General features: G+C 61.7%; 1 protein-coding gene across 1 annotated transcript; it reads left to right on the forward strand.

Annotated features, from left to right (window-relative positions):
- The first annotated feature begins 33 nt into the window (after nt 1–33).
- Nucleotides 34–27277, forward strand: THBS3 (thrombospondin 3). The gene is made up of 24 exons (XM_074980580.1): nt 34–207; nt 3478–3681; nt 3924–4180; nt 4283–4385; nt 4962–4988; nt 5433–5515; nt 5855–5906; nt 6006–6154; nt 6677–6817; nt 7424–7501; nt 8498–8644; nt 10091–10201; nt 10753–10860; nt 11147–11306; nt 11554–11672; nt 12494–12546; nt 12804–12997; nt 14604–14782; nt 15032–15080; nt 15359–15555; nt 16735–16907; nt 19694–19833; nt 20533–20587; nt 23243–27277. The coding sequence occupies exons 1-24, from the start codon at nt 138–140 to the stop codon at nt 23301–23303; spliced, it is 2910 nt and encodes a 969-aa protein (XP_074836681.1). The 5' UTR covers nt 34–137; the 3' UTR covers nt 23304–27277.
- The last annotated feature ends 211 nt before the right edge of the window (nt 27278–27488 follow it).

Here is a 27488-nt window from a genome sequence, read left to right on the forward strand (position 1 = left end):
TGGCGACGGTTCAGAGCTGCCGGGTCGGGTCCCCGCTAGCAGCGCCCCTGATTGGCGGCTCCTCGTCCCGCCCCCGAGCAGCGGCGCCCAGGGTCCGCGCTCCGCCGGGCTTCCCCGCTCGCAGGGCTGGGAGCAGCATGGAGCCGCGGGCGCTGCTGGCGCTGCTCTTCCTCGGCGCGGCCGGTTCTGCCCGGCAGGAGCTGCAAGGTGAGCGGGCTGCAGCCGGCGGCGCGCCGCGTCGGGCTCCCTGCCCCGGCCAGCCGCAGTGTGTCCGAGTGCAGCCGGCGGGCGGGGGTCGCTGCGGGACGGGCAGCCCATGGGTGGGGAAGGGGGTGGGGGGTCGCTGTGGGACAGGCAGCCTGTGGGGGTGCGGGGGTCGCTGCAGGACAGGTAGCCCACGGGTGGGGTAGGGGGTGGGGGGTCGCTGCGGGACAGTCTGCCCATGGGTGGGGGTGGGGGGTCGCTGTGGGACAGGAAACCCATGGGTGGGGGTGGGGGGTCGCTGTAGGACAGGCAGCCCATGGTTGGGGGTGGGGGGGTCACTGCAGGACAGGCAGCCCATGGGTGGGGCAGGGGGAGGGGGGTCGCTGTGGGACAGGCAGCCCATGGTTGGGGGTGGGGGGGTCACTGCAGGACAGGCAGCCCATGGGTGGGGCAGGGGGAGGGGGGTCGCTGTGGGACAGGCAGCCCATGGGTGGGGGTGGGGGGGTCACTGTGGGACAGGCAGCCCATGGGTGGGGCAGGGGGAGGGGGCTGCAGGCTGATGTGGCTGTGCAGCAGGGAACAGCTGGTGCTGGGGACTTTCTGGGACCTGCAGGGTGGGGAAGTTGGCAATTGGGGGATTGGGTCATGGGGTGCTGGGAGCTGCAGGGCCCTTGGCACTGGCTGGGTTGTTGAGAGCTGAGAGTCCAGCATGGGGCAGATACCAGCTGCATGGTCCCCTGCACCCCACTGGCCTCTGTTCTGTACCCATCCCACGCTGGGTTGCAAAGGGCCTGGGCTTCACCTGCCCCACCCATCCCAGGGGCTTCCAGCTCTGGCAGAAGGGACTGGCCAGTGTTCCCTGAACCTTCCTTCCCCAGCTGGCAGCTCTGGGGCTCAGCCTGGTGGGGAGCAGCGGCCCCATGGATTGCATGGCTGGAAGCTGGGAACCAGATTCCTGCCTCCTTGGGAGGTCTGGCGCTAGGTCTGTGCACAGCTACAAGTGTCTGGGCTCTGAGCTGCAGCACAGAAGAACATTCTTCACACCAGGCTGGGAAACCGCAGAGCTGCCTGCCATGTGGTGTGGCCCGAGGGGTCTAGCCAGGCCGGGTGTTGCCCACAGACTCTGCAGGAACTCATGGCGGTGAACCAGCCCAAGGGCTGTACAGAAATGTCGGTCTGCACACGTATCCTGCAGTTGGGTGCGGAGCCGCTGGCTGGAAACGGCCAAGGGCGAGGAGTAGCCTGGGTCAGGGTCAGAGGTGGGGGTCAGGGAAGCATGCTCTGGAGAAGCCCAGTGGTGCAGACCTGCTGAAGCTTGCCAGGCTCAGAGTTGAGAGGTGCTCCAGCGTTCAAGGTGCCCAGAGTCCAGGGCACAGCCTGAGGTCAGAGTGGAAAGGGCTGGTCAGGAAACATTCTGGCTGTGGTCAGAGCTGCCACAGAAACCCAGCCCCAGGTTCTGCTGGTGACCCTGAGTGCTGGCCTGACCCAGCTGGGCCTGCTGGGTCACTGCAATCCAGGTCAGGGCTGGTTTTGAGGGGCTGCTGCTTGCACTCCCCCAGTGCAGGGGAAGTCACTGGGGTACACTCTGCCCCGGATTCCTGCGCTGAAGGAACAGGCAGCATCTCAGCTGCGCTGGGGAGTCTGTGCCCCACACACCCTGCATCATTAACGATTTGGTTGGGGGGCCCACCGGCATGGCAGGGCTGCCAGGTCCCTCCCCAGGGGTAGCTGGATGACAGTGGCGGGGGAGGGATCCTGTAGTCAGCATTTGGCACTTCCCATCCTCCGGGCGCTCCCAGCCTGGAGCAGTGATCCCCTTGCCCAGCTCCTTGCCAGGCAAGGGGGCTGCCGTGCAGTGGGTGTGGTCGCAGGGACCGGAGGCCAAGTGGCCTGTGCAGTTTGGTGGGTGGGCAGCTGCTGCTGTTAGCACAGGCAGGTCCTATGGCACCGAGCCAGGCGTGTGCCTTGCTGGGAAGATGCCAGCTAGCAGGATGGGAAGAGGTAACCCCCTGCTCTGTGGCTGGGGCTCCCGGGGACAGGGGGGCTGAGAGGTGGCAGGGCTATGCCCTGGCAATGACTGGGCTGGGCTGGTCAGCTCACAGGGCCAGGGCGCCACCTTGTGGGGAGGGTGCCCCCGCCCTGCCACGCCGGCTGTTCCCTGGAGCACGAGCTTCCCTGGGCAAAGACCCACCCACTTCATCAGATGCATGAGTGGGGGGAAGGCATCCAGAGGCGGGTTTAAAGAGGAGTCTCAGTCAAGCGGAGGGCCAGAGCTGACAAGGTCTATTCAGTCACAGAACAGACCTTGTGCAGACCTTGTCAGCTCTGGCCCTGCTCTTGACTGGGACTCCGTCCTTTTCAAAAGCCCATGTATTTAAACCCTCCTCTGGAACCCCCACTCATGCACTGACTAAGTGGGTCTGTGCCCACGAAAGCTTTACTTCAAAATTATCTTTTAGTCTATAAGGTGCCACAGGACTTCTTGTTTTTGAAGGTACAGACTAACACGGCTACCTCCTGATACCTGGTCCATGGGGCTCCTTCCCAGGCTGGGGCTCCCTGTGGGCCCTGCTCCCAGGCCAGGTTCCCCTTCCTCATACTGGGGCTAGGCCCCTGAGGGGCAATTCCAGGCCTGCTGGGATGCTACAGCAGCGTTTCCCACACTGAGGAAGGATTACCTTGCCCATTATAAGAACTCTTTTACATACTTTGTTTGATCTGGTTCTTGACTTCTTCCACTACTACTGCCCCGCTGCTCTTCTGATTTGCCCACCAATTATATTTTCCTGATTTCTCAACCTTGGTAACTATTTTTGGTTCTCTGTGCCTTAAATATTGAGTCTGTTCTGGTGTGGCTGTGGGCTGAAGAAGTGGGTCTGTCCCACGAAAGCTCATCACCTAATAAATTATTTTGTTCGTCTTTAAAGTGCTACTAGCTGGCTTTTTTTTTTTTTTTTGAGGAAGGAAGACTGGCTGTGGGCAGGGAACATGAGGGGTGTCCTGAAAGCTCCGATGAGCTGGGAGGGCTGATCCTGGCTCAGGCACAATGGAAAGGCTCCCAGCCCTGCTGGACTCCACTCAGCGCAGCAGCCAGCACCCTGGAGGCAAAGCGGGCTTGCGCTGTTCTCAGCATGCCCAGCATTGTCTCCTGAACCTGCCATGCCCCTTGCAGGGAGGCTCTCCATGTCCCCAGGCAGTGCACTCCCTGGCTGGTGACAGCAGGTCCTGGGCTAGGCGCTGGCTGCAGCTACCTGTGCTGTCCTTCCCCTGCAGTCATAGACCTGCTGACAGTGGCTGAGGGCCGGCACATGGTCAGTGTGGTAGAGAAGATCCGGACACAGCTGCTGGTCGTTGAGGACATTTATCTCTTCTCCACCTTCCGCCTTCCCCCGAAGCAGGGCGGGCTGCTCTTTGGCCTGTACACCAAGGACAACGCCAGGTGGCTGGAAGCCTCTGTCATTGGCAAAACCAACAAAGGTAGGGATGCGGGAAGCCAGGAGCTCCCTTCTGGCCAGGCCTGCCAGTGCATGGGGTGACCTAGCTGACGTAGCTCAGAGAGCGGTGCCAGCCAGGTGGGGCTGGCTCTGCCGCAGGAGCTGTGGAGGTTGCCCCTGTAGACCTTGCTGGGGAGGGTGTATTGGCTGGCGGGGGTGTGCCCATCCCCTGGGGACTCCCAGCTGCAGGAGGAAAGTCCAACAGCCCCACCCCTTGCTTCGCAGTGCTGGTGCGCTACCTGCGGGAGGATGGCAAGGTGCACTCCGTCAGCCTGCAGCACGCTGGTGTGGCAGACGGGCGGAGCCACATGGTGATCGTGCGGCTGAGCGGCCTGCGTGGAGACACCCTGGCCATGGAGCTCTACATGGACTGCAAGCAGGTGGACTCCGACGGGGGGCTACCTGGGCTGCTGGTCCTGCCCCAGGCCGAGGTCCAGTCGGTGGAGGTGCGCACAGGCCAGAAAGCCTATCAGAGGATTCAGGTGAGGGAATGGGGGATGCAGGCTGGAGGCGGCTGAGTCCCCCTTGCCCTGTGGGCACTGGGACCCTGGCACGGGGCTGAGCTTCTTCTCTTTGTGGGTCAGGGCTTTGTGGAGTCAATGAAGCTGATCCTAGGAGGGTCCTTGAGCCGAGTTGGGGCCCTGAGCGAATGTCCCTTCCAAGGGGATGAGTCCGTTGAGAACACAGGTAAGTGGGCAGGCACCGTGCAGAACCACGGGCAGCAAACGTGTGTCCTACGCCCAACACAGGCACCATGTGGGCTGCCCATGGACAGGCTTTGCCCCATACAAGCGCTGCACAGACACGCACAGGCTACACTCACATACACCATCCGCTCAAAACAGGCGTGCACAGACACACACACATCACACAGTGATCACAGGCACCAGACTGGCACACAGGGGCCAAGTACATATAGTGTGTGTTACACAGTGAACGGGAGTAACTGCAGGGACAGGGACCAATCCAGGTCCTGCGGTTACACATGGGCAGCTGGCGATCCAGGCGTGTGTGTTCCATAGAGAGGTCACACGCTCACTCACACACACACTCTGCCAGGTCAAGCCCAGCTGGGGGGGTGCCTCTCTGTCTCCTCCAGCACCGAGTGACACCCTGGGCTTCCCCTTGGGCTTTAGGGCATTCGTTTCCCCCGCCACCCATGGGCCTGAGGAGGCTGCTGTTGGCTCCCTCAGTGCTGGGAGGGCAGCCAAGGTAGGGGATGTGCTGGTCGGGTACTAACTTCTCCTGTCTCTTCCCTTGCAGTGGCCAAAATGCTGAACTCCATCCTGGGTGAGTAGCTCACTGCTCACCACGCTCCCAGCACGAGGGCCTGGGCAGCAGCTTGGGGAACAGGCAGCCTGGGGGCTGCAGGGTGTGGGGACATTGTGCTGCTGTCTAACGAGCTCATCTTGTGCCCAGTCACACTGCGGCTCAAATGCTGCCTGGGCCACACGTGCAAGGAGTTTGGGGGTCAGCTTGCACTCCTGGCTGCAGCACAAAGCGCCATCCTGGGCTCAAAGGACTAGGACACTAGTGGGGCTGGACGTCACGGTCTCAGCCTGGCTTGCATGTGTCTGGTAACCGGGCCAGGAGCTCAGAGGTGACTTGGGGTTTGGCCCAGAGGGCTGGGCTCTCACTGGCCACTCTGCAGCAGGGTCGGCCCTTTGGGTAAGCTCGGGGCAGTGGGCAGAGCGCTTCGGCCAGGGCCTGACCTTGTCCTTTGCGTGTGGGCAGGGGAGCAGGCCAAGGCCCTTGTCACTCAGCTCACCCTCTTCAACCGTGTCCTGGGGGAGCTGCGCGAGGACATCCGGGAGCAGGTGAGCCAGTGTGGGCACTGCTGCAGCAGGGCTGGTGCAGCCTGGGGGCGCCAGGCCTGGGCAGGGGGCTGGGGTGGAGCCTGGGGGCCAGAGAGCAGGTGGGGTCACCCACCAGAACCACAGCTGGCTTCTGTGGGCGCCCGCTCCCGGACTGAGTCCCTGGCCCCCCTTGACTAACCCACCGGAGCCCTCCCCTGCTCTGCACATGAAGAAGGTTCCTGGGTCCTTCTCTGGGCCCCGCAGTGAGTGCTGGGGACAGCATCTCCCTGGTGTGTTGCCTGTCAGGGGTTGGCCTGGCTCCCCCCATGCCCAGCTTTCACTCGCCTCCTCTGCCGGCAGGTGAAGGAGTTGTCTCTGATCCGCAACACCATCATGGAGTGCCAGGTGTGCGGTGAGTGATGGGCCCATGGCGCCCGCTTGGGGGTCCCCTTTCCGGGGCCGGGCTGGGCCAGGCCGGGCGCCTGACCTCCCCCCCCGGCTCTGCCCGCAGGGTTCCACGAGCACCGCTCTCGCTGCAGCCCCAATCCCTGCTTCCAGGCTGTGGACTGCATGGAGACCTACGAGTCCCCCGGCTACCGTTGCGGGCCCTGCCCGCCTGGCTTCCAGGGCAACGGCACCCACTGTGCCGACCTCGATGAGGTGAGCCTGCTGGGGCCGGGGCGGCGACTCCCCTGAGTCACTCCACCCTGCCCCGCCCCCCGCGGAGCGCCCCCCCACTGCCTGCCCCCCACCCTGCCTCACCCCCCACTGACTGCCCCTCCAGAATGCCCCCCACCCTGCCCTGCCTCACCCCCACCCTGCCCCGGGGCTGGGGCCTCTCCATGGCTCACAGCCAGGTTTCCTGAGGCTCGGGGCACAGCACCCCCTCCTCAGACTCCGCTACCATCTGGCTCCAGGCTCAGGGATGCAGCTCGAGGCCCTGGCTGCCCCTTAGGGCTCCCGCACCCCCGCATGCAGCCTGTGCCCTCGGGGAGGTGCTGGGACCCCATTGCTCCCTAGTTCCCACTCTGCAGACCCCAACTCTTGGCTTTCCAGCGATGTCTGCAGGAAGCACTGCTCCCCTCCACCCCACGGGGCCTGCGGCTGGGGCAAGGGACAGCCCGAGGGCGGCCTGCTCTGGGGGGGTGAGCTGGCTTTTCACCAGGCCTCTCTGTCTCCCAGTGCGCCTATGCAGACCCCTGCTTCCCGGGCGCCAAGTGCATTAACACAGCACCGGGCTTCCGCTGTGAGCCCTGCCCACCTGGGTACAAGGGCAGCCTGGTCTCCGGCGTGGGCACAGACTATGCCAAGGCCAGCAAGCAGGTGAGTGTGGCTGGGAGGTGCCCGGTGCTGGGGGGATACGTGGGCAGGGGCAGTGTTGGGGTGGTGGGTGCTGCAGCAGGGCCTGGAAGGCAAAGGGCTGAGGGAGAGTCTCACCCTAACAAGTGCAGAGTGTGCCATCTGGAGCCTGCTGCTGGGCCATGGCAGATCCCCTGGGAGAGAGTCTTGCAGGGTGACTGGGGGTGTGAGCCAGGAGCCAGGCCAGGCCAGGCACCCACAGGAGCCACTGGCTGGGAGAACCCAGGGAGTGCCTGAGCCTGAGCCTGTGGGGCAGGTGCCTGCTCCAAGCTGGGTGTGGGGTTCCTGTGGTGATGGGAATAATATGGGTGCAGGGAAGCAGCACTGAGAGGGCGCACAGTGTTCCCGCGATGGGAGGTGGCACCGAGGGGGCACACGGGGTGCCCGCAACGGGGGGTGGCACCGAGGGGGTCACGGGGTCCCTGCGACGGGGAGTGGTACCGAGGGGTACACGGGGGGTCCCTGCGACGGGGGGTGGCACCGAGGGGGACACGAGGGGTCCCTGTGATGGGGGGTGGCACCGAGGGGGACACGGGGTCCCTGCATGCCCATCTCTCTGGCCTGCTGCAGGTATGTACTGACATCGATGAATGCAATGATGGCAACAATGGTGGCTGCGACCCAAACTCCGTCTGCACCAACACGGTGGTGAGTAGCACGTGCTCCCTGGGGGCTGGCACGAACATGCCTTGCAGCTCCTCTGTCACGCACATTGGGTTGTTTTCAGGGAAAGGGCTGCACACCGTGTGTAGTGGAAACACAGGGAAAGCAGCCTTAAGATGCAGACGCACGCGGGTCCTGCAGATGGCCGGCTGGTTCCCCAGCTGTCCCCCCTGGAGTCAGTCTAAGGGCTGGTTAGCTGGGACCTGAGTGAGGAGCTGGGCTGCGGCGCTCCCTGAGGCACTGCAGGACTGACCCCAGAGTTCCAGGGCACAACACCCCTTTGTACTTGTTAGTTCCCGGGGGTGGCTGTGGATTGTGCAATGTCGTACTGCAGTCGTTCAGCTCCACGTTTTCCTCTGGCTATAGTCAGGCTTCCCATTATTAGCTCTCCTCTGTTCTCTCACCTGTGTGGGTGGTTGTCAGTTCTGTTAATTCCTTTAGCTTCGGGCACAATGGACGTTTTCAGATTGGCGCCAAGCTTCTCGGTTCTTCTTGACCATCAGGACATTCGTGAGGGACTTCATGCTCATCCGTGGCCAGGCACAGTAAATCCTCCAGTCCCACCAAACAGCTATGGCAAGAGCTCCAGGCAGGGTTTGGCTTTAGGAAGGGTTGTATAGTTACTAAAGAACTTTACACAACTTAGTTTGCAGTTATTTAGACAAGAAGCTAAAGTTAATTTGTGAAGCAAACAAGGGACAAGACCTCCTGGCAAACATTGTCATAAAACCGTGCCCTAAGCCACAAGAAATACCCATCGGGAGTCATGGTCTCTTCCTGCCTTAAGGGGTGTGCACACTTAAAGCTGACCTGATGGGTGCCTACCAGCAGCACAAGCTGTTCCTTTCTGCTGATCAAGAAGGGGGCTGGCAGGTGAAACCAGCACATGGAACTTGCAAAGGAAACATTGCGTAGGACTCGGACCCTTTCTTCTAGCTCTGTTCTGATACAACCCCAACGTGCTCTGCCCCATCTCTGCAGGGCTCCTTCAGGTGTGGGCCCTGTAAGGTGGGCTTCCTGGGGAACCAGACACTGGGCTGCGTCCCACAGAAATCCTGCAGCAGCCTCAGCCCCTGCGACATCAACGGCTACTGCATGTTTGAGCGGAATGGCGACGTTTCTTGTGCGGTGAGTTTGGGGATAGGGCAGAGCTGGGGCAGGGCCCAGTGAGCTCTGGGACTAGTGAGTTTGGGGGGATAGGGCAGAGCTGGGGCAGGGCCCAGTGAGCTCTGGGGTGACTAGTGAGTTCGGGGGGTAGGGCAGAGCTGGGGCAGGGCCCAGTGAGCTCTGGGGGGGACTAGTGAGTTCGGGGGGTAGGGCAGAGCTGGGGCAGGGCCCAGTGAGCTCTGGGACTAGTGAGTTTGGGGGGGTAGGGCAGAGCGGGGGCAGGGCCCAGTGAGCTCTGGGACTAGTGAGTTCGGGGGGTAGGGCAGAGCTGGGGCAGGGCCCAGTGAGCTCTGGGGGGTAGGGCAGAGCTGGGGCAGGGCCCAGTGAGATCTGGGGGGACTAGTGAGTTCGGGGGGTAGGGCAGAGCTGGGGCAGGGCCCAGTGAGCTCTGGGGTGACTAGTGAGTTCAGGGGGTAGGGCAGAGCTGGGGCAGGGCCCAGTGAGATCTGGGGGGGACTAGTGAGTTCGGGGGGTAGGGCAGAGCTGGGGCAGGGCCCAGTGAGCTCTGGGGTGACTAGTGAGTTCAGGGGGTAGGGCAGAGCTGGGGCAGGGCCCAGTGAGCTCTGGGGGGGACTAGTGAGTTTGGGGGGTAGGGCAGAGCTGGGGCAGGGCCCAGTGAGCTCTGGGGTGACTAGTGAGTTCGGGGGGTAGGGCAGAGCTGGGGCAGGGCCCAGTGAGCTCTGGGGGGGACTAGTGAGTTCGGGGGGTAGGGCAGAGCTGGGGCAGGGCCCAGTGAGCTCTGGGGGGGACTAGTGAGTTCGGGGGGTAGGGCAGAGCTGGGGCAGGGCCCAGTGAGCTCTGGGGGGACTAGTGAGTTCGGGGGGTAGGGCAGAGCTGGGGCAGGGCCCAGTGAGCTCTGGGGTGACTAGTGAGTTTGGGGGGTAGGGCAGAGCTGGGGCAGGGCCCAGTGAGCTCTGGGGGGACTAGTGAGTTCGGGGGGTAGGGCAGAGCTGGGGCAGGGCCCAGTGAGCTCTGGGGGGGACTAGTGAGTTCGGGGGGTAGGGCAGAGCTGGGGCAGGGCCCAGTGAGCTCTGGGGGGGACTAGTGAGTTCGGGGGGTAGGGCAGAGCTGGGGCAGGGCCCAGTGAGCTCTGGGGGGGACTAGTGAGTTCGGGGGGTAGGGCAGAGCTGGGGCAGGGCCCAGTGAGCTCTGGGGGGACTAGTGAGTTCGGGGGGTAGGGCAGAGCTGGGGCAGGGCCCAGTGAGCTCTGGGGGGACTAGTGAGTTCGGGGGGTAGGGCAGAGCTGGGGCAGGGCCCAGTGAGCTCTGGGGGGACTAGTGAGTTTGGGGGGCTGGTGAGGGGTGTGGGGCCCAGTGAGCGAGTGCTGGGGGGTGGATATGGCTGGCTGCTCCCTGTGGGGCCCTCCCCTGCTGTGACGGTTCCTGCTCCCCCCGGCTTTCCCTCCAGTGCAACGTGGGCTGGGCTGGCAATGGGAACATTTGCGGTCGGGACGCGGACTTGGATGGCTACCCTGACGAGCCTTTGCCCTGCATTGACAATGACAAGCACTGCCAGCAGGTGCCGAGGGACAGTCCAGTGCAGCAGGAAGGGGGACTGGTGGGGGGACCAAGCCCCTGGGGGGGCAATGGAGGGGACCCAGCCATGGGGTGAAGGGGACTGGTGGGGGGACCGAGCCCCTGGGGACCAATGGAGGGGACCCAGCCATGGGGTGAAGGGGACTGGTGGGGGGGCCGAGCCCCTGGGGACCAATGGAGGGGACCCAGCCATGGGGTGAAGGGGGCTGGTGGGGGGGACCGAGCCCCTGGGGGGGCAATGGAAGGGACCCAGCCGTGGCGTGAAGGGGACTGGTGGGGCTGGGGACTGAACCCCTGGGGGGGGCAATGGAGGGGACCCAGCCATGGGGTGAAGGGAGCTGGTGCAGGGACCCAGGGAGAGATGCCCCAGCCTTCAGGGCATCTCTGGGGGGACATAGCCCTGTGGGAAGGGGGCCCTGTGGTTGGCAGGCCAGCCATGGGAAGGTGCAGCACATTGAGCCGTGGGGTTCCCAGTCCCGGGGTGGCTGGGTGGGGGGCTGCTGCCCTGTCTCTAACGCGGGCCCCTGGCTGCAGGACAACTGCCGGCTGACGCCCAACTCCGGGCAGGAGGATGCTGATGGGGACGGCATCGGGGACCAGTGTGATGATGATGCTGATGGGGATGGCATCAAGAACGTGGAGGTGTGCGGGGCTGTGCCCACCTGTGGCGCCCAGGGAGCGGGACTTTGTGCTAGGGGTGTGAGCCCAGCCCAGCCCCACTCCTGACACCGCCTGCCGTACTGTGGTGGGGGTAGGAGCTCCCCCTTCCCTGTGACGGGCCTCCCCCCAGCAGCGATGGGGCGTCCCCCCCATCCCCCCCCAGCAGCGATGGGGCGTCCCCCCCATCCCCCCCCAGCAGCGATGGGGCGTCCCTTTCCCCCAACAGTCACAGGGTTCAGCCCCCTCCCCCCGGTCTCTCTTCCCCCAGGACAACTGCCGCCTCTTCCCCAACAAAGACCAGCAGAACTCGGACACGGACTCCTTCGGCGACGCCTGCGACAACTGTCCCAACGTGCCCAACCACGACCAGCGGGACACGGACAGCAGCGGCGAGGGGGACGCCTGCGACAACGACATTGACGGGGATGGTGAGGGTGGGGGCTGGGCCAGGGAGGCTCTGGGGGATCTGGCTGGTGGGGGGCCGGGAGTGGCCTAGGCCAAGAGACACACCTCACGTGTGGAGGTGGGGGCTCAGGGCTGGAATGTGCCTGGGGGTGTGGCTGGGTTGGGCTGCCTTGGCTGATGGGGGTCTGAGGCTGGGCCAGAGGGGCTGGCGGGGCCATGGCAGACTGGTGGGTAGAGCCTGTTCACCCCATCTGTGCTGTCTCCCAACAGGGATCCCCAATGCTCTCGATAACTGCCCCAAAGTGCCCAACCCGCTGCAGACGGACCGGGACGAGGACAGCGTCGGGGACGCCTGTGACAGCTGCCCCGAAATGAGCAACCCCACTCAGGTGTGGGGCTGGGTGCCGTAGGCTCTGGTGTAGGGCCCAGGCCCAGTGCTGAGCTGGAGGCGGGGACCGGTGCTACACACGCCTGGTGGGCAGAGCCGGCAGGCCTGGGGCAGCATCTCTTCACCCGCCCCCACAAAATCCCCCGGCCCTGGGCCACCGCTCTGCACTCCCCGTCTCTGAGTGGAGCTGCCCGGGACCAGCCTCCCTGTGGGCTGCCAGCGGCCAGGCCAGGGCAGAGGGGCTGTGGCCGCATGGAGAGCAAGCCCGTTTGCTACTCCACTGGCATCCAGCCCTGGAGACCACAGGTCACTGGGGGGAGGCGGAGCTGTGGACAGGCTGGAGCTGGCGAGGAAGCTGCCCCCGTACCCCAGGCTCCAGTCTGGGGCTCCACAGCCTGCCTGTGCCAGCAACACACCCCTTGCACATCCTGGCCTGGTTCCCCATTGCCGCTCTAGGGCATCCCCTCTGCCCCTGCCTCAGCTGCAGCTGTTCACAGCTTGTGGGCTGGGGAAGGCTCCCTTGTCTCCACCCATAGGCAGACAGTGCTGGGTGGCTTATTCCCACCTGCCTGAGACCAGCACCTGGGTGGGTAAACTGAGTCACACATATTGGTCCCAAAAATCTTCCCTGTTTTCCCCACCTGGACCACTGGCAGACCTGGGTGCCCCACCCTGGGATGGCTGGGGCAGGAAGCCCTCTAATCCCCAATAGCTGGGGTCCCACAGGGATTCCCCAGGTGGACAGGCAGGGAGCCCCCTCACTGCACTTTGGGGCCAGGCCTGGGCAGCTCCTTGCTAAACTGGGGCTCTGGCCTTTTACAGACAGATGTGGACAGCGACCTGGTGGGAGATGTCTGTGACACCAATGAGGACAGGTAGGTGCCCGTCCTGCCCTGCGCAGCAAAAACTGGCGGGGGGGCAGCTGTTGGTTCCTGCCTGCCCCCCGAGCAGGTGGTGCTCCCACAGGAGGGAGGTGAGGTTCCCCCTAGGTAGCAGCCCCTCAGGAGTTGGTGTGCCCATGGAGAGATGGCACAGAGGGGCCCTGGGGGAGCCCTGAGAGAAGTCCTGGGGCAGGTGAGCATCTCTGAGGGCACCCAGGGCAGAGCTGGTTCCCACCGCCTCTCTGGCTCAGCGATGGGGACGGACACCAGGACACCAAAGACAACTGCGCCGAAGTGCCCAACAGCTCCCAGCTGGACTCGGACAACGACGGGCAGGGGGATGAGTGCGACAACGATGACGACAACGACGGAGTCCCTGATTACACGCCGCCCGGCCCTGACAACTGCCGCCTCGTGCCCAATCCCAACCAGAAGGACTCGGATGGTGAGCACGGCTGGGGCCTGGGCGGCTTGCAGCAGCCAGCGCCGCCTGCCTGAGGCCCGGGAAATGCCCTGCTGGGATGGGCGTCTCCTGCTGCTGGGATATGTCTGGCCCAGGCTCTCCTGGCTCAGGCAGTTCCCCGGGATCAGCCCCTGCCTGGCAGCGACAGCCCTGCATGCCAGCTGGGCTGGAGACACTGCAACTCTCAGCTCCCCTTAGCCTCCACTGCTCTGCCCCACTCCCGCCCCTACAACCATGCGAGCTCTTCCCCACACCCACCCCTTTTTCCAAGTGCAGCGTGCCCCACCCCCACCCTCCCTCTTCTACTGCTTTATACCCTCTGTCCCTGCCCGTGTCCGTCCCGTGACCTGCCGTGTGCTCGGGGAACGGAGTGGGGGTGTGCGTGTGCGTGTGCGTGTGCTGTCCCTGCCCGTGTCTCGTCCCGTGACCTGGCGTGTGCTCGGGGAACGGAGTGGGGGTGTGCGTGTGCGTGTGCGTGTGCTGTCCCTGCCCGTGTCCGTCCCGTGACCTGCCGTGTGCTCAGGGAACGGAGTGGGGGTGTGCGTGTGCGTGTGCTGTCCCTGCCCATGTCCTGTCCCGTGACCTGCCGTGTGCTCGGGGAACGGAGTGGGGGTGCGCGTGTGCGTGTCCTGTCCCTGCCCGTGTCTCGTCCCGTGACCTGCCGTGTGCTCAGGGAACGGAGTGGGGGTGTGCGTGTGCGTGTGCTGTCCCTGCCCGTGTCCGTCCCGTGACCTGCCGTGTGCTCAGGGAACAGAGTGGGGGTGCGCGTGTGCGTGTGCTGTCCCTGCCCGTGTCCCGTCCCGTGACCTGCCGTGTGCTCAGGGAACGGAGTGGGGGTGTGCGTGTGCGTGTGCTGTCCCTGCCCGTGTCCGTCCCGTGACCTGCCGTGTGCTCAGGGAACGGAGTGGGGGTGCGCGTGTGCGTGTGCGTGTGCTGTCCCTGCCCGTGTCTCGTCCCGTGACCTGCCGTGTGCTCAGGGAACGGAGTGGGGGTGTGCGTGTGCGTGTGCGTGTGCTGTCCCTGCCCGTGTCCGTCCCGTGACCTGCCGTGTGCTCAGGGAACGGAGTGGGGGTGCGCGTGTGCGTGTGCTGTCCCTGCCCGTGTCCCGTCCCGTGACCTGCCGTGTGCTCAGGGAACGGAGTGGGGGTGCGCGTGTGCGTGTGCTGTCCCTGCCCGTCTCCCGTCCCGTGACCTGCCGTGTGCTCAGGGAACGGAGTGGGGGTGTGCGTGTGCGTGTGCTGTCCCTGCCCGTGTCCCCTCCCGTGACCTGCCGTGTGCTCAGGGAACGGAGTGGGGGTGCACGTGTGCGTGTGCATGTGCGTGTGCTGTCCCTGCCCGTGTCCCGTCCCGTGACCTGCCGTGTGCTCAGGGAACGGAGTGGGGGTGTGCGTGTGCGTGTGCTGTCCCTGCCCGTCTCTCGTCCCGTGACCTGCCGTGTGCTCAGGGAACGGAGTGGGGGTGCGCGTGTGCGTGTCCTGTCCCTGCCCGTGTCTCGTCCCGTGACCTGCCGTGTGCTCAGGGAACGGAGTGGGGGTGTGCGTGTGCTGTCCCTGCCCGTGTCCCGTCCCGTGACCTGCCGTGTGCTCAGGGAACGGAGTGGGTGATGTGTGCGAAGAGGACTTTGACAATGACACAGTGGCCGACCAGTTGGACGTGTGTCCGGAGAGTGCCGAGGTGACGCTGACCGACTTCCGGGCCTACCAGACTGTCATTCTCGACCCCGAGGGGGATGCGCAGATCGATCCCAACTGGGTGGTTCTCAATCAGGTACAACGGCGGCAGAGGAGCCCAGGCTGCCCCATCTCCTGGTCCCCAGGCTGCAGACAGCTGCCCTAGTGCCCAGGAATGCAGCACTGAGGAGGGTGACCACTGGAACGGCACGGGGGGACTCTCCCTGCAAACAGAGGGAACCCTGGCTGGGGCAGCATGTGGGGCAGAGCAAAGCTGGTCCTGGGGCTGGGTGCTTGGAGCTGTACGTACAGAGACTGAAGTCACATCCAGATTCTCTCCTCTCAGGGCATGGAGATTGTGCAGACCATGAACAGTGACCCAGGCCTGGCAGTAGGTAGGTGGGTGTTCAGTGTCTCTGTAGCACGCTACATCTCCCCTCCTATCCCTCCCCAGCTGAGACTTATGGTCCAGGCTCTCCACTCCCCCCACAGGTGTGACCTCTGAGTCCCGGAGTCAGGAGAGGGAGGCTGTGAGGCAGCTGGTGGCTGAGGTGAAGCTGGGCAAAGCCTTGCCTCCCTACAGCCAGACACTCCTGCTGGAACACTGGGGTCCCTCCCCACTTGTCTTGATGCAGTCAGCCCTTGCTAAACCTCTGCCCTGCCCTGTGCACAGGCTACACAGCCTTCAATGGGGTGGACTTCGAGGGCACCTTTCACGTTAACACCATCACGGATGATGACTATGCCGGCTTCATCTTCAGCTACCAGGACAGCGCCAGTTTCTACGTGGTGATGTGGAAGCAGACAGAGCAGACGTACTGGCAGGCAACACCCTTCAGGGCTGTGGCCGAGCCGGGGCTGCAGCTCAAGGTCAGTGCTGAAATACTGGAAGTTTTTCTGGGGCATCACTGAAAGGGCAAATCAGGGCCAGTTGCTGAAAGACAGGGCTGTGTGCAGTTCGAGACTGGGGACCTCCACTCTCACACACCCCACCCACCATACAGCACCTCCACTGCCTCACTGGGCAGCCAGTCACACCAGCAATTCCCTCAGACAGCCCAGTTCTCTTGGGCCACAACCAGTCCCCTCCTTGCACAGATGAGAGCTTGTGAAAACCAATCTCACCACATTTGAGCAGGTTCTTCCATTCCCAAAAGACCAGTCGCATCCCCAGGTCAGTTTATATGTCAGATCTCGCCCAAAGTGTATGCTGGGCCCATTCTTCCAACTCCAGTGGAAAGAAAGACAGAAAGAAAGAAAATATTGAGAGTTAGATTCCGTTACGTGCACAAATGCAAAGTTCCTGGTGCAGGCTCTTAGCAGAACTTGAACAGGCTTATACATCTCTGGAAATCGTCCTTTGTTTGGATGGGTCCTTCCAGGCCCAAGCTCATAGCAAAGTTGCTTCTGAAGTGATGAGCTGGAGAGAAGACTGAGATGGAGGAACTCCCAGGGCCCCTTTGTACGCAGGCCCATGCGGATGGAATTGCATTGTTCTCACTGTGCTAGGAACTCCGAAGGAGGAGCCTGTCACATGAGAAAGTCACCTGTCCAGGCAATCGGCCATCGCCTGTCTGATGGGTGACACATTCACAGCAAAGCTCCTCTGAGGTGGATTGGCACCTGATAAGGCCCTTTGTGTGTCAGATACTGATTCACCTGCCTGGGAACCTTTCACAATAGTTTCCAAGCCTGCTGTGGAGGTCTCCCTGAAGCAGACCTTTGAAAGACAAGTCTGGAGCCAATACTCCTAACTTCAAATACGGAATCCATACAAGCACGTGAGCAGTACAAACAATCAGCCAGTCACCAGCTTCAACAGGCAGCTCACATGCCCCACATCGCACAAGACTCGGTGCACTCCTAGAACTGAGCTGGCACTTTCATCTCTAAATCCAATAACGTCACAAACTGAGAATCTGCTCCCCACACCTGGACACAGCCTGAGACGGCTGGCTGGGCCCAGTGCACGCAGTCCCTGTCCCATGGTAGGCCCCATGCTCTGCCCTGGGGTCCTTCTCTCCTGATGCTCCCACCTGCTTCCCACAGGCTGTGAAGTCCAAGAACGGCCCTGGGGAGCACCTGCGCAATGCCCTGTGGCACACAGGCCACACCCCAGACCAGGTTCGGCTCCTCTGGAAAGACCCCCGCAACGTGGGTTGGAAAGACAAGACGTCCTACCGATGGCAGCTCACCCACAGGCCCCAGGTGGGCTACATCAGGTGAGGAAGGGCACACCTGGAGCCCAGCAGTATGGCTGGGGCAGGCACAGATTGCAGCTCCTGTCTGGGGGACCACTGCACCTGAAACTGGATAAAGAGGCTGGTGGAAGGGACACCCCTGTGCATCCGGGTCAGACAATGAGGCTGTTGGGGGACTGCAGTGCCTTGCAGGCTTGGTAGACCCCCCTGGAACTGGTGGAGTAGCCCTGGGAGACAGTAAGGCTGGTGGGGGGACCTAGAAGCCAGCAGGTTTGGTGGGGGCCTCAGTGGAATTGGCAGTGACCCCGAGCTCTGCAGGTCTGGTGGGTCCCACTGGTAGCTGGGCTGGGGGACTGCCATGCAAGGCAGTTTCCTTTTTAAGGTGCCCGCGGGCTGGCAGCTCTGGGGGCGAGCGGGGGCCGTGTTTGTGCAGCTCCGCGCCTGGGAACGGCACCGCAGCCCGGGGCGACTCCATTCACAAGCTGGGCCTCAGCCCCCATTGTCCCAGTCGCCATGGCAACCCGGGCCGCTGGAATGCTCCCGCCAGCCAAGCGCTTTCACATGCAAACCGGGCGAACAATGGGGTGCGGCGGGGCCAGGGCTGGGGCCTGAGAACGGCCCTGGGGGGCAGCCTGGGAGCTGGCTGTGCCCCAAGGGCACCCGTGTGTCTCCCTTCTGCCCCTGCCCCGGGGTCTCACTGGTCCGTGCACCCCAATCCCCAGCTCTGCACTCGCTGGCCTGGCCTGGCCTGGCCCTTCTCTTCCTCATGTCCCCCTGCCCTGGGGTCTCACTGGTCCGTGCACCCCGATCCCCAGCTCTGCACTCGCTGGCCTGGCCTGGCCCCTCTCTTCCTCATGTCCCCCTACCCCGGGGTCTCACTGGTCCGTGCCCCCCGATCCCCAGCTCTGCACTCGCTGGCCTGGCCCCTCTCTTCCTTGTGTCCCCCTACCCCGGGGTCTCACTGGTCCGTGCACCCCGATCCCCAGCTCTGCACTCGCTGGCCTGGCCTGGCCTGGCCCCTCTCTTCCTCATGTCCCCCTACCCCGGGGTCTCACTGGTCCGTGCACCCCGATCCCCAGCTCTGCACTCGCTGGCCTGGCCTGGCCCCTCTCTTCCTCATGTCCCCCTGCCCTGGGGTCTCACTGGTCCGTGCACCCCGATCCCCAGCTCTGCACTCGCTGGCCTGGCCTGGCCCCTCTCTTCCTCATGTCCCCCTACCCCGGGGTCTCACTGGTCCGTGCACCCCGATCCCCAGCTCTGCACTCACTGGCCTGGCCCCTCTCTTCCTTGTGTCCCCCTACCCTGGGGTCTCACTGCTCCGTGCACCCCGATCCCCAGCTCTGCACTCGCTGGCCTGGCCTGGCCCCTCTCTTCCTCATGTCCCCCTACCCCGGGGTCTCACTGGTCCGTGCCCCCCGATCCCCAGCTCTGCACTCGCTGGCCTGGCCCCTCTCTTCCTTGTGTCCCCCTACCCCGGGGTCTCACTGGTCCGTGCACCCCGATCCCCAGCTCTGCACTCGCTGGCCTGGCCTGGCCCCTCTCTTCCTCATGTCCCCCTACCCCGGGGTCTCACTGGTCCGTGCCCCCCGATCCCCAGCTCTGCACTCGCTGGCCTGGCCCCTCTCTTCCTTGTGTCCCCCTACCCCGGGGTCTCACTGGTCCGTGCACCCCAATCCCCAGCTCTGCACTCACTGGCCTGGCCCCTCTCTTCCTTGTGTCCCCCTACCCTGGGGTCTCACTGCTCCGTGCACCCCGATCCCCAGCTCTGCACTCGCTGGCCTGGCCTGGCCCCTCTCTTCCTCATGTCCCCCTACCCCGGGGTCTCACTGGTCCGTGCCCCCCGATCCCCAGCTCTGCACTCGCTGGCCTGGCCCCTCTCTTCCTTGTGTCCCCCTACCCCGGGGTCTCACTTGTCCGTGCCCCCCGATCCCCAGCTCTGCGCTCACTGGCCTGGCCCCTCTCTTCCTCATGTCCCCCTACCCCGGGGTCTCACTGGTCCGTGCACCCCGATCCCTGGCACTGCACTCGCTGGCCTGGCCTGGCCCCTCTCTTCCTCATGTCCCCCTACCCCGGGGTCTCACTGGTCCGTGCACCCCGATCCCCGGCACTGCACTCGCTGGCTTGGCCTGGCCCCTCTCCTCCTCACGTCCCCCTGCCCTTGGGTCTCACTGGTCTGTGCCCCCGATCCCCAGTACTGCATTCACTGGCCTGACCCCTCTCTTCCTCATGTCCACCTGCCCTGGGGTCTCATTGGTGTGTGCCCCCCGATCCCCGCCACTCCACTCATTGGCCTGACCCATCTCTTCCTGGCGTCCCCCTGCCCCGGGGTCTCACTGGTCTGTGCCCCCCGATCCCTGGCACTGCATTCACTGGCCTGGCCTGGCCCCTCTCTTCCTCGTGTCTACCTGCCCTGGGGTCTCACTGGTCTGTGCCCCCCGGCACTGCACTCACTGGCCTGGCCTGGCCCAGCCCCTCTCTTCCTCACGTCCCCCTGCCCCTGGAGTCTCACTGGTCCATGCCTCCCCGGCACTGCACTCACTGGCCTTGCCCGTCTCTTCCTTTTGCCTCCTGCCGCTGGGGTCTCACTGGCCCATGTTCCCCTGCAACCCCGGCACTCACTGGCCTGACCCTTCTCTTCCTCATGTCCCCCTACCTCTGGGGTCTCACTGGTCCATGTCCCCCCCCCCAGCACTGCACTCACTGGCCTGGCCCATCTCCTCCTCATGTCCCCCTGTCCCGGGGGTCTCACTGGACTGTGCCCCCCAATCTCGGCACTGCACTCACTGGCCTGGCCCTTCTCTCCCCAGGGTGCGGCTCTATGAGGGGCCCCGTCTGGTGGCTGACTCTGGGGTGATCATCGACAGCACCATGCGGGGTGGGCGCTTGGGCGTCTTCTGCTTTTCCCAGGAGAACATTATCTGGTCCAATCTGCAGTACCGGTGCAATGGTGAGCGGGGCCAGAAGGGCAGGCAGGGCTGGGAGCTGGCTGTGCCCTGTGCCCAGCACCCTAGGATCAGGCACTGAAGCTTTTCGATACCTGCTGGGTCCCCAGTCGGGGCCATGGGGCCGTGGAGTGGCCAGAACAGAGTTCCCACAGGTAGCTTTGGGCCATGGTGGAGAACTATCACCAAAGGAACCTGTACATCTGGCTTAGCCCAGCCGGGAAGGGTTAGGGGTTTCCCCTGGGGTCCCCCCAGGATGCAGCTGTTCTGGGCACACAGCCTGGAGCTTGACAAGGCTCTTCTGCGTAGATGTTCTGCCAGTGTGGGGGGCTCGAAAGCCAGGTCCTTTCCCTGGGGCTGCCTAGGGCACCTGGGCAGGAGGGTACACACAGCTGCTTAGGGGTCACCAAAGGGCATTCCCTCACTGCCCACCCAGCATCGGATCAGGGTGGTGCCTGAGAAGGGAAGGGACAATCCTAGGCTCCATTTCCCTGACCCAGTACAGCCCCCTGCCCTGGGTCTGCTTTGGCCCTGGCACCCCAAGAGGAGATAGCCCATGCCCCAGTCCCCGTCTCCTGGGGGTAAGGGGGGGCAGGCACCTGGAGAATCAGGGTTTAGGAGCTTCTGTGGTGAAGTGCCCAGAGATCCCTGTTCCCAGGTGCCAGGCCTGGCCTTTGGCTTCATCTCCCTTCCCTCCCTGGCAGATACGATCCCTGGAGACTTCGAGCCGTTCCGCCGGTTCCTGCTGCAGGGCCACGAGTGAGTCAGCCAGCCCCTTCCCCAGTCACACCTAGGATCTCTGAGAGCATCACCAGGGGACTTCTTCTGGGCTCCTCCTTGGCTGGGCCTCAGCTGCTCCTGCCTGTGGCCTGCCGGCCAGACCCAGTATTAGAGTCATTGGACTTTGCGTTGCAGCTGACTGGTACTCAAGCGCCAGCCCAGCCCAGCCCAGCCAGGCCTGTCCCCGCCCCCAGCTGGAGAACCAAAGCACACCCATCACCAGGACCCTCCTCCGGAGCCTTTGTAGCCGGGCTTGGCAAAGGAACGCATGGTGCTGGGTGCTGCCGGTCGAGTGAGGCCATCGCCGAGCTCCTCCCAGCTGGTGCTGCTAGTTCCCACAGCACCCGCCCTGCAGCCCAGGGCTCGCCTCAGAGCCCCTACCCCACGTCTGGCATAAAGCTCTGATTGTTTTCTACCCTGTGAGCCTGGTTCCTGGGGGAGGAAGGGGGCAGGGCAAGGCAGAAGGGCAGATGGATCCCAGCATGTGGAGCAGTAGAAGACAGTATCCTTGGGGGACCAGCCTGGGCCCTCTTTCTGGGGCTGGGGGGCTTCTGTCTGCTCCTGGCTGTGGAGAGGAGCCCGGACTACATCCTGTCTGCTCATGTGCACTTCCAGTCTGACTGTGGGTCCTAGGTGGTACGGACTGGGCACTGCTGGGAGGAAGCTTGCAGCACTGAGGTGCCAGCTAGGGGCTTGGTGGTTGGCGCTGGGGTCCTCAGCTGGGCACTGGCAGTGTGCAGTTGGCAGGAAGTTTGTGCAGGGAGGCTCTGGCAGGGCACTGCTCGGAGACACTTGCACAATAAGGCAGCCCCAGCAGAGGGCTAACTGATGCCTCCCCAAGGACACTGGTCCAGGATGGGCACCTGGATCTCTCCCACCCCCGGCCTTGCTGAGTGGCTCAGATCCCTTCTGACTCTGGCCAGGATGAGTGCAATCCCTCTGGAAACAGTCCTGCCAATCACAGCTCACCCAACCGCAGAAAGAAAGGGACCGGCTCCCCTGTGCCGTGGGGCCGGGCTGCAGCCACAGGGGGCTGGCTGCAGAGGAGCCCAAGGAGGCAGGAGGCCGGGACGAGTGCAATATTGGTAGGGGATAGAACAACACTGCACAGCATCCCGTCCCTCCCGCGGCCCTGGAAAGGGGGTGCCAGCTGCAGCCCCGCGCCTGCCGCTGCTGTCCCCATGGGACGGCTCACCTCCGCCCGCAGTGCTGGGCTCCACAGCGTCTCCTGGGACAGGTCAGGAACTCCTGAGCCGCCGGCACAGGCCCCGGGTGGGACAGGCAGCGGGACCCAGGCAGGCCAGGGCCAGCCCGGACGGGATTCCAGGGAGCTGGGTCCTGCAGCCCCATCCAGACCCACTGGGTCCCCGCGCGCCAAGGCACCCGGCTCTGGGGGAATTCCGTTAAATAACCAGAGTTACTGTTGCCATGGTGACAAGTGTCCCAGCAACAGGGCTGAATGCAGGTCACAATGAGTAGCTGCGCCCGGTGCCGCCCCTCCCCTCCCCTCCCCCGGGCACCCAGCCCCGAGCCCAGGGTCCTGGCAGCTGCAGCCCGGCCCAGGGCAGGGACCCCCTTACCTGCCTTGCACCCCTGCCCAGGCAGAGTAGCAGGGGCCCACCTGCCAGGGGTGGCCCAGGACTGTGCCAAGCACAGCACCCAGGGCGGGAGCCCAGCCCAGCTCTGGCCAGCCCAGTAACAATGGCAATGCCAAGTTGCAAGTTCACTGAGGCCTGGAGAGTCCCCTCTTAAAAGGGCAACGCTCTCCCCCGGCCTGGAACTGAACCCATCCCCAGGGCCAGTCCAGACTGGCCATGAGTCCAGATAGCACCCCACGGGCCACACCCCAGGGCTCTGCCAGGGCCAGCTTTCCAAGGCATAAGCTAGGGGTCCCAGACCTTGTTTCAGGGGGCAGGGGCAGCCCCTCCCTGCCATGCCCTGGTGCAAGGGACTGGTTACACCCACACACTACCCCCGCCAACACACAGCAGATGGGGCTCGGGGCTGGCTGCTGGCAGCATTCAGCACCAGCACCTCGTCCCCAGGGTTGCCAAGGCCCTGTTGGCTCTAGGTTGCAAGGTGCACAAGTGGGTGTCCCCCTGTCTTGGAGGAGGAGGGCAGTGTGTTGCCATCTCCAGCTCCTGCCACTCCTTGGCATGATGAAGCATCTCTGTCCTCACAGCCACCCCGGTCCCCACGCAATGGCTATCTTCCATTGCTGGCAACTTTAGCAAACGCAGGCTGAAATTTCCGAGCCTGAGCATCAGCCTTAGGCCAGCTGGTTCTGGAAAGTTTCAGCAAACCCTGGGTGTTCGTCTCTGGCCGAGGTTAGGGGAAAATACAACCGTCTTTAAGCCTTCCCCCCACCCCCAGCATGTTCCTTACAGCGCTGTGACACACTTAGGCTTTGTTGGGGACCTGCTGGCCTCCCTGTGACAGTCCACCCAAGTCCACCTATTCCAAGCCCCTAAGAACAGCCATCTGCATGCCATTAGTAATGGCCCATTTGTTACCCGCATGAATTCTCATCCCTGCCACACTCAGGGACACACACACCTTTACCTTTGTAGTATACACAATCCATTGTTTACAGCCAGGCATGAAGGTACAACCGTATTTGCTCTGATCCATCAGATGGAGACAAACATCTACAAGACCTTTACCAAGCTTTCCTCAAACTGCAATACCGACCTAACGAAGTGAGGAAACAGACTGACAGAGCCAGATGGGTATCCAGAAGTCATCTGCTACAAGACAGGCCTCACAAGGAAAACAAAAGAACACCACTGGCCATCACAAACAGCCCCCACCTAAGGCCTCTCCAGCACATCATCAGGGATCTGCAACCCATCCTGAACAACGACCCTTCGCTCTCACAGACCTTGGGATGCAGGCCTGTCCTCGCCTGCAGACAGCCTGCCAACCTTAAACAAATCCTCACCAGCCACTATAGGTCACAAAACAGTAACTCCAAGCCTGGAACCAACCCCTGCAACAAACGTCGCTGCCTACTCTGTTCACGTATCTACAGAACACCAACCACACCATCAGGGGCTCCTTTACCTGCACATCTACTAATATAATACATTGGCCAAACTGGACAGTCTCTACGTAAAAGAATAAATGGATATAAATCAGAAATCAGGAACCGTAATGTACAGAAGTCTGTGGGGGAACACTTCACTCTCCCTGGACACTCAGTGGCAGATTTAAGGGTGGCAGTCCTGAAACAAATTTCAAAAAGATCAAATGGAGAGAGAAAAAAACTCTGAGCTGCAATTTATTTGCAAACTTGACTCCATTAACCAGGAATTAAACAGAGACTGGGAGTGGCTCGCACCTTACAAAAGGAGCTTCTCTGCCCTAGGTGTTAACATCTCCACATTAGACTGACAATGGGCCATATCCCCATTGTCTTACGTGACCTGTTTTTAACTTTCTTCATACATTCTATTGATAAAGGGCCTTTTCCACCCTGACTGAATAGACCTTATCAGCTCTGGCCTTCCCTCTTACTGGGACCCCACTCTTTAAATACCCCTCCCCACTCCTGCAGCTGATGAAGCGGGTCTTTGCCCACGAAAGCTGATGCTCCAAAATATCTGTTAGTCTATAAGGTGCCACAGGACTCCTTGTTGTTCTCGCAGCTACAGACTAACGGGGCTCCGTCTCTGATACTGGTTATACTGTTACACATCAGGGGCTGGTGGCCAAGTTCTCCAAACCCCCACACCTATCCTGAGGATGCACCACGCCCCAGCTCCTGCAGGGCCACTGAGTACCATACTGGAGGGCAGTGAGGTGTTCTGTGGTGGCCTTGCCCTCGCCCACCCAGCCTATCATGCAGCATGGAGGAGACAAGCCCTGCTGTGTGATAGGCATGTCTGCAACCAGGTGACAACAGGCACCTGCAGAACTGAGTAGGCCCAGGGGTCCTGAGGCTGCAGCTTGGCCACACGAAACGTGGGGATAAGCCACCCTCTGCACGGCGTAAGACTCACCAGCGTGGTGGTGGTGCTACATCGGTGGGAGCTGCTCCAACTGACGGAGCTACCGCAGTTTGCAGAGATGGTGCATTATACCAATGGCAGCGCATGCCTGTCAGTCCAGAGCAGGGGAGAGGGGGCTATGGCCCATGGCCTGGATTTGGCCCCTGACTCACTTTGCTCCAGCTTGTGACAAGTCTCCCAGGCTGAAGCGCAGGTAGAGCTCCAGCACCCCAACTTGAGAGAAAGGGATGGAGGGAGGTGTTTGGGTTCAGTTGGATTGAGTCTCACTTGGGTGCCAGATCCGTGATCATCTCCCCTGCGTCCAAAGCATCTGACTAATGGGCTCCAGCCCGGGAAACCTGATGCCCAGCTAAATGTGTAAGTCTTCAAGGTACTGCAGGACTCCTTGCTGTGTTTGCTGATGCAAAGTAACCTGGCTCCCTTCTGACTGCACCAGAGATGCTGCACTGACAACGCTAGTGGAACAAGGCTTCGCGTTCTCCTGTCAGCAAACCCCCTGGCAAACTGTGTCTCCTGACTGTGTTCTCTGAGAGAACGACAACCTGCTACTGCTGCCAGTTCCCTCCCTCAGCTCTGCACTGGGGAGCCAAAGGCCAGCCCTGAGGACCAGGTACCTGTTGGTCAGTGTGCAGCTACAGGGTGGAACTTATGTTTTTTTTTTCAGTTGCCTTTCGAAAAAACGCAGGAACTTACTTTACACCAGGGGTGTTGCAAGAGCTGTACTCTTGCACAGGTAAACAGTAGGCGATGCCCGGATACACTTTACCTATTCAGTCTTACTGACCATGCCCCCGCCCCTTTGTGTGTAGGACTTCGGAGTTGTTGGTGGGTAGCCCAGAGGTGAGCACACTTTTTACACCAGCCCCATTTTTCACCTCTGCAGTTAGCAGCCCTTCCCCCAGTTGTCTAGTGTAACCCACACCAACGAAAGTTCAGGTATATTCCTATGGACAAAACCCTTTCAGTACAGGTAAGCAAATACAGCTGTAGAATGTAAAAACTTCACTAACAGGTAAATACCCGAATACACAGATGTGGAAAGAGTAGCAGAGCACAATATTTGTAATGAGATGGCTGAGCCTGAGACCCAGCAGCCGATTGTGCTGTTTTCCCTTTTGGCATTTTATGCCCCCTATCCCCTCCCCACCCCACCCCACCCCCAGGGCCTGCCCCCACCACTTTGCACACTCCTGAAGTAGCCACTGGCATTTTTAAAATGTCAGAATAGCCAATGGCAATACTCTTACAGCATTTTTCCTATCAAAACAAAAAAGCAGTCCAGTAGCACTTTAAAGACTAACAAAATAATTTATTAGGTGATGCGCTTTCATGGGACAGACCCACTTCAGACCATAGCCATACCAGAACAGACTCAATATTTAAGGCACAGAGAACCAAAAACAGTAATCAAGATTGACAAATCAGAAAAATATTATCAAGGGAGCAAATCAGGGAGCGGAGGGCCAGAAGGTGGGGGGGGGCGGTCAAGAATTAGATAAGGCAAAGTATGCAAAAGAGAAAATATTTCCTAATTTGCCTTGTTGTAAATTGCAGTTATTGAAGGATGTTAGCATGGGTTTGTGCATGTTACAGAACGGATCTGCTGAATAAAACATCAGTTCCTTCTGTAAGGAATGTGGCAGAAGGAATGCAGTGCTGCTGAAGGCTGGAAGGAATGTGTCTCCCAAAGGTCATCTGCATGAGAATGCAAAGGGCGGCAGGTGTGATACTGAGGCTGGGAGGAGTGTGTCTCCCAGTGATCATTTGCATGAGAATGCAAAGGTGTGCATGTGTGATACCTTTTCAGGCAAAGCCTAATGGGTAGCAAGTAAGCCATGAGATTTGGTCTATTGTAAACATGTAGTTGTAAAAATCACAATTTAAGCTGACACTTAATATGGGAGTTGTGAGATCTCAGCAATGCTCTGGGTTGTTGTGGGGGACAGGGCAGTCGCCTTAACTGTGTAAGACATTGATTACACAGGGCTCCCTGGTTTAAAGCATTGTGGAATGAAGGGGAGGGGTACTGGTTGAACTAGCTTGCTCAATGCCTTGGCCATATAGCTATAAGCCTGGCTTGATTAACCCTCCCCACCTGTTGAAAGATAGAGCTGGGTACTAGGGTGTTTGTGAAACCCCCACCCTAGAGATACCAAGAGCTAAAATCACAGAGTGGCTGCTGAGGCCACACAGAGCTGAAATCACTGGGTTCTGCCTTAGGGTGGTCCTAAGCAGTGGGGTTAGGACTGGCAGATGACAGCAAGACCAGCGGGACGCTGGTAGGAGCAGTGATGGACTGGCGGGGGGTGGCAGATGATGGCGACTGGCAGGCGGCTGGTAGGTGTGGTGGCAGACTGGCAGGTGGCCGGTAGGAGAGGCGGGGGATGACGGTGACTGGCAGATGGCTGGTGACAGCAAGGGGAGGCTACAGACAAGTGGACAGCTAGTATTGCCCTGGTGATGTATCTGTGGGCTTTGGGTTTGGGACTGCACCGCAGAAGGTACATCCTGAAACTGTGTGTGGAAAAGGGCCAAAAGCCCCAGCAAGAGAATGAGTTCTACTGCCTATGGGGATGGTATGTGGGTAAAGGGGGTTTTGTCTCTTCTGTGCTGAGATATGCTGCATCTGTCGCTGTAACCTTGGGGTAGGTTAGAGTCATTAAACAAGCCATTTCTATCTCAGACTCTGTGCTTGCGAGGGGGGGGAGAACTGCCTTACAGGCACCCAGCACGGGGGTGAAATTGTCCTAGGCCACTGGGTGGGGGCTCGAGCCGGTTGGTTGTATCCTTAATAGGAAAACCCCACAAGACTTGAACCCGGCCCTTCTGGCAGGCATCTGGCGTTAACAGAAGGGTTACACTTCCAAGGC

The sequence above is a fragment of the Carettochelys insculpta genome, chromosome 30, assembly GCF_033958435.1.
Source record: "Carettochelys insculpta isolate YL-2023 chromosome 30, ASM3395843v1, whole genome shotgun sequence".
In the NCBI taxonomy this organism is placed as follows: Eukaryota; Metazoa; Chordata; order Testudines; family Carettochelyidae; genus Carettochelys; species Carettochelys insculpta.

Excerpts from the sequence above, each read along its gene's own strand:
- THBS3 (XM_074980580.1), top strand. The coding sequence starts at position 138 with ATGGAGCCGCGGGCGCTGCTGGCGCTGCTCTTCCTCGGCGCGGCCGGT. Across the intron at positions 5,907-6,005 it reads CATGGAGTGCCAGGTGTGCG|GGTTCCACGAGCACCGCTCT; the intron begins GTGAGTGATGGG and ends CTCTGCCCGCAG. Across the intron at positions 11,673-12,493 it reads AAATGAGCAACCCCACTCAG|ACAGATGTGGACAGCGACCT; the intron begins GTGTGGGGCTGG and ends GGCCTTTTACAG.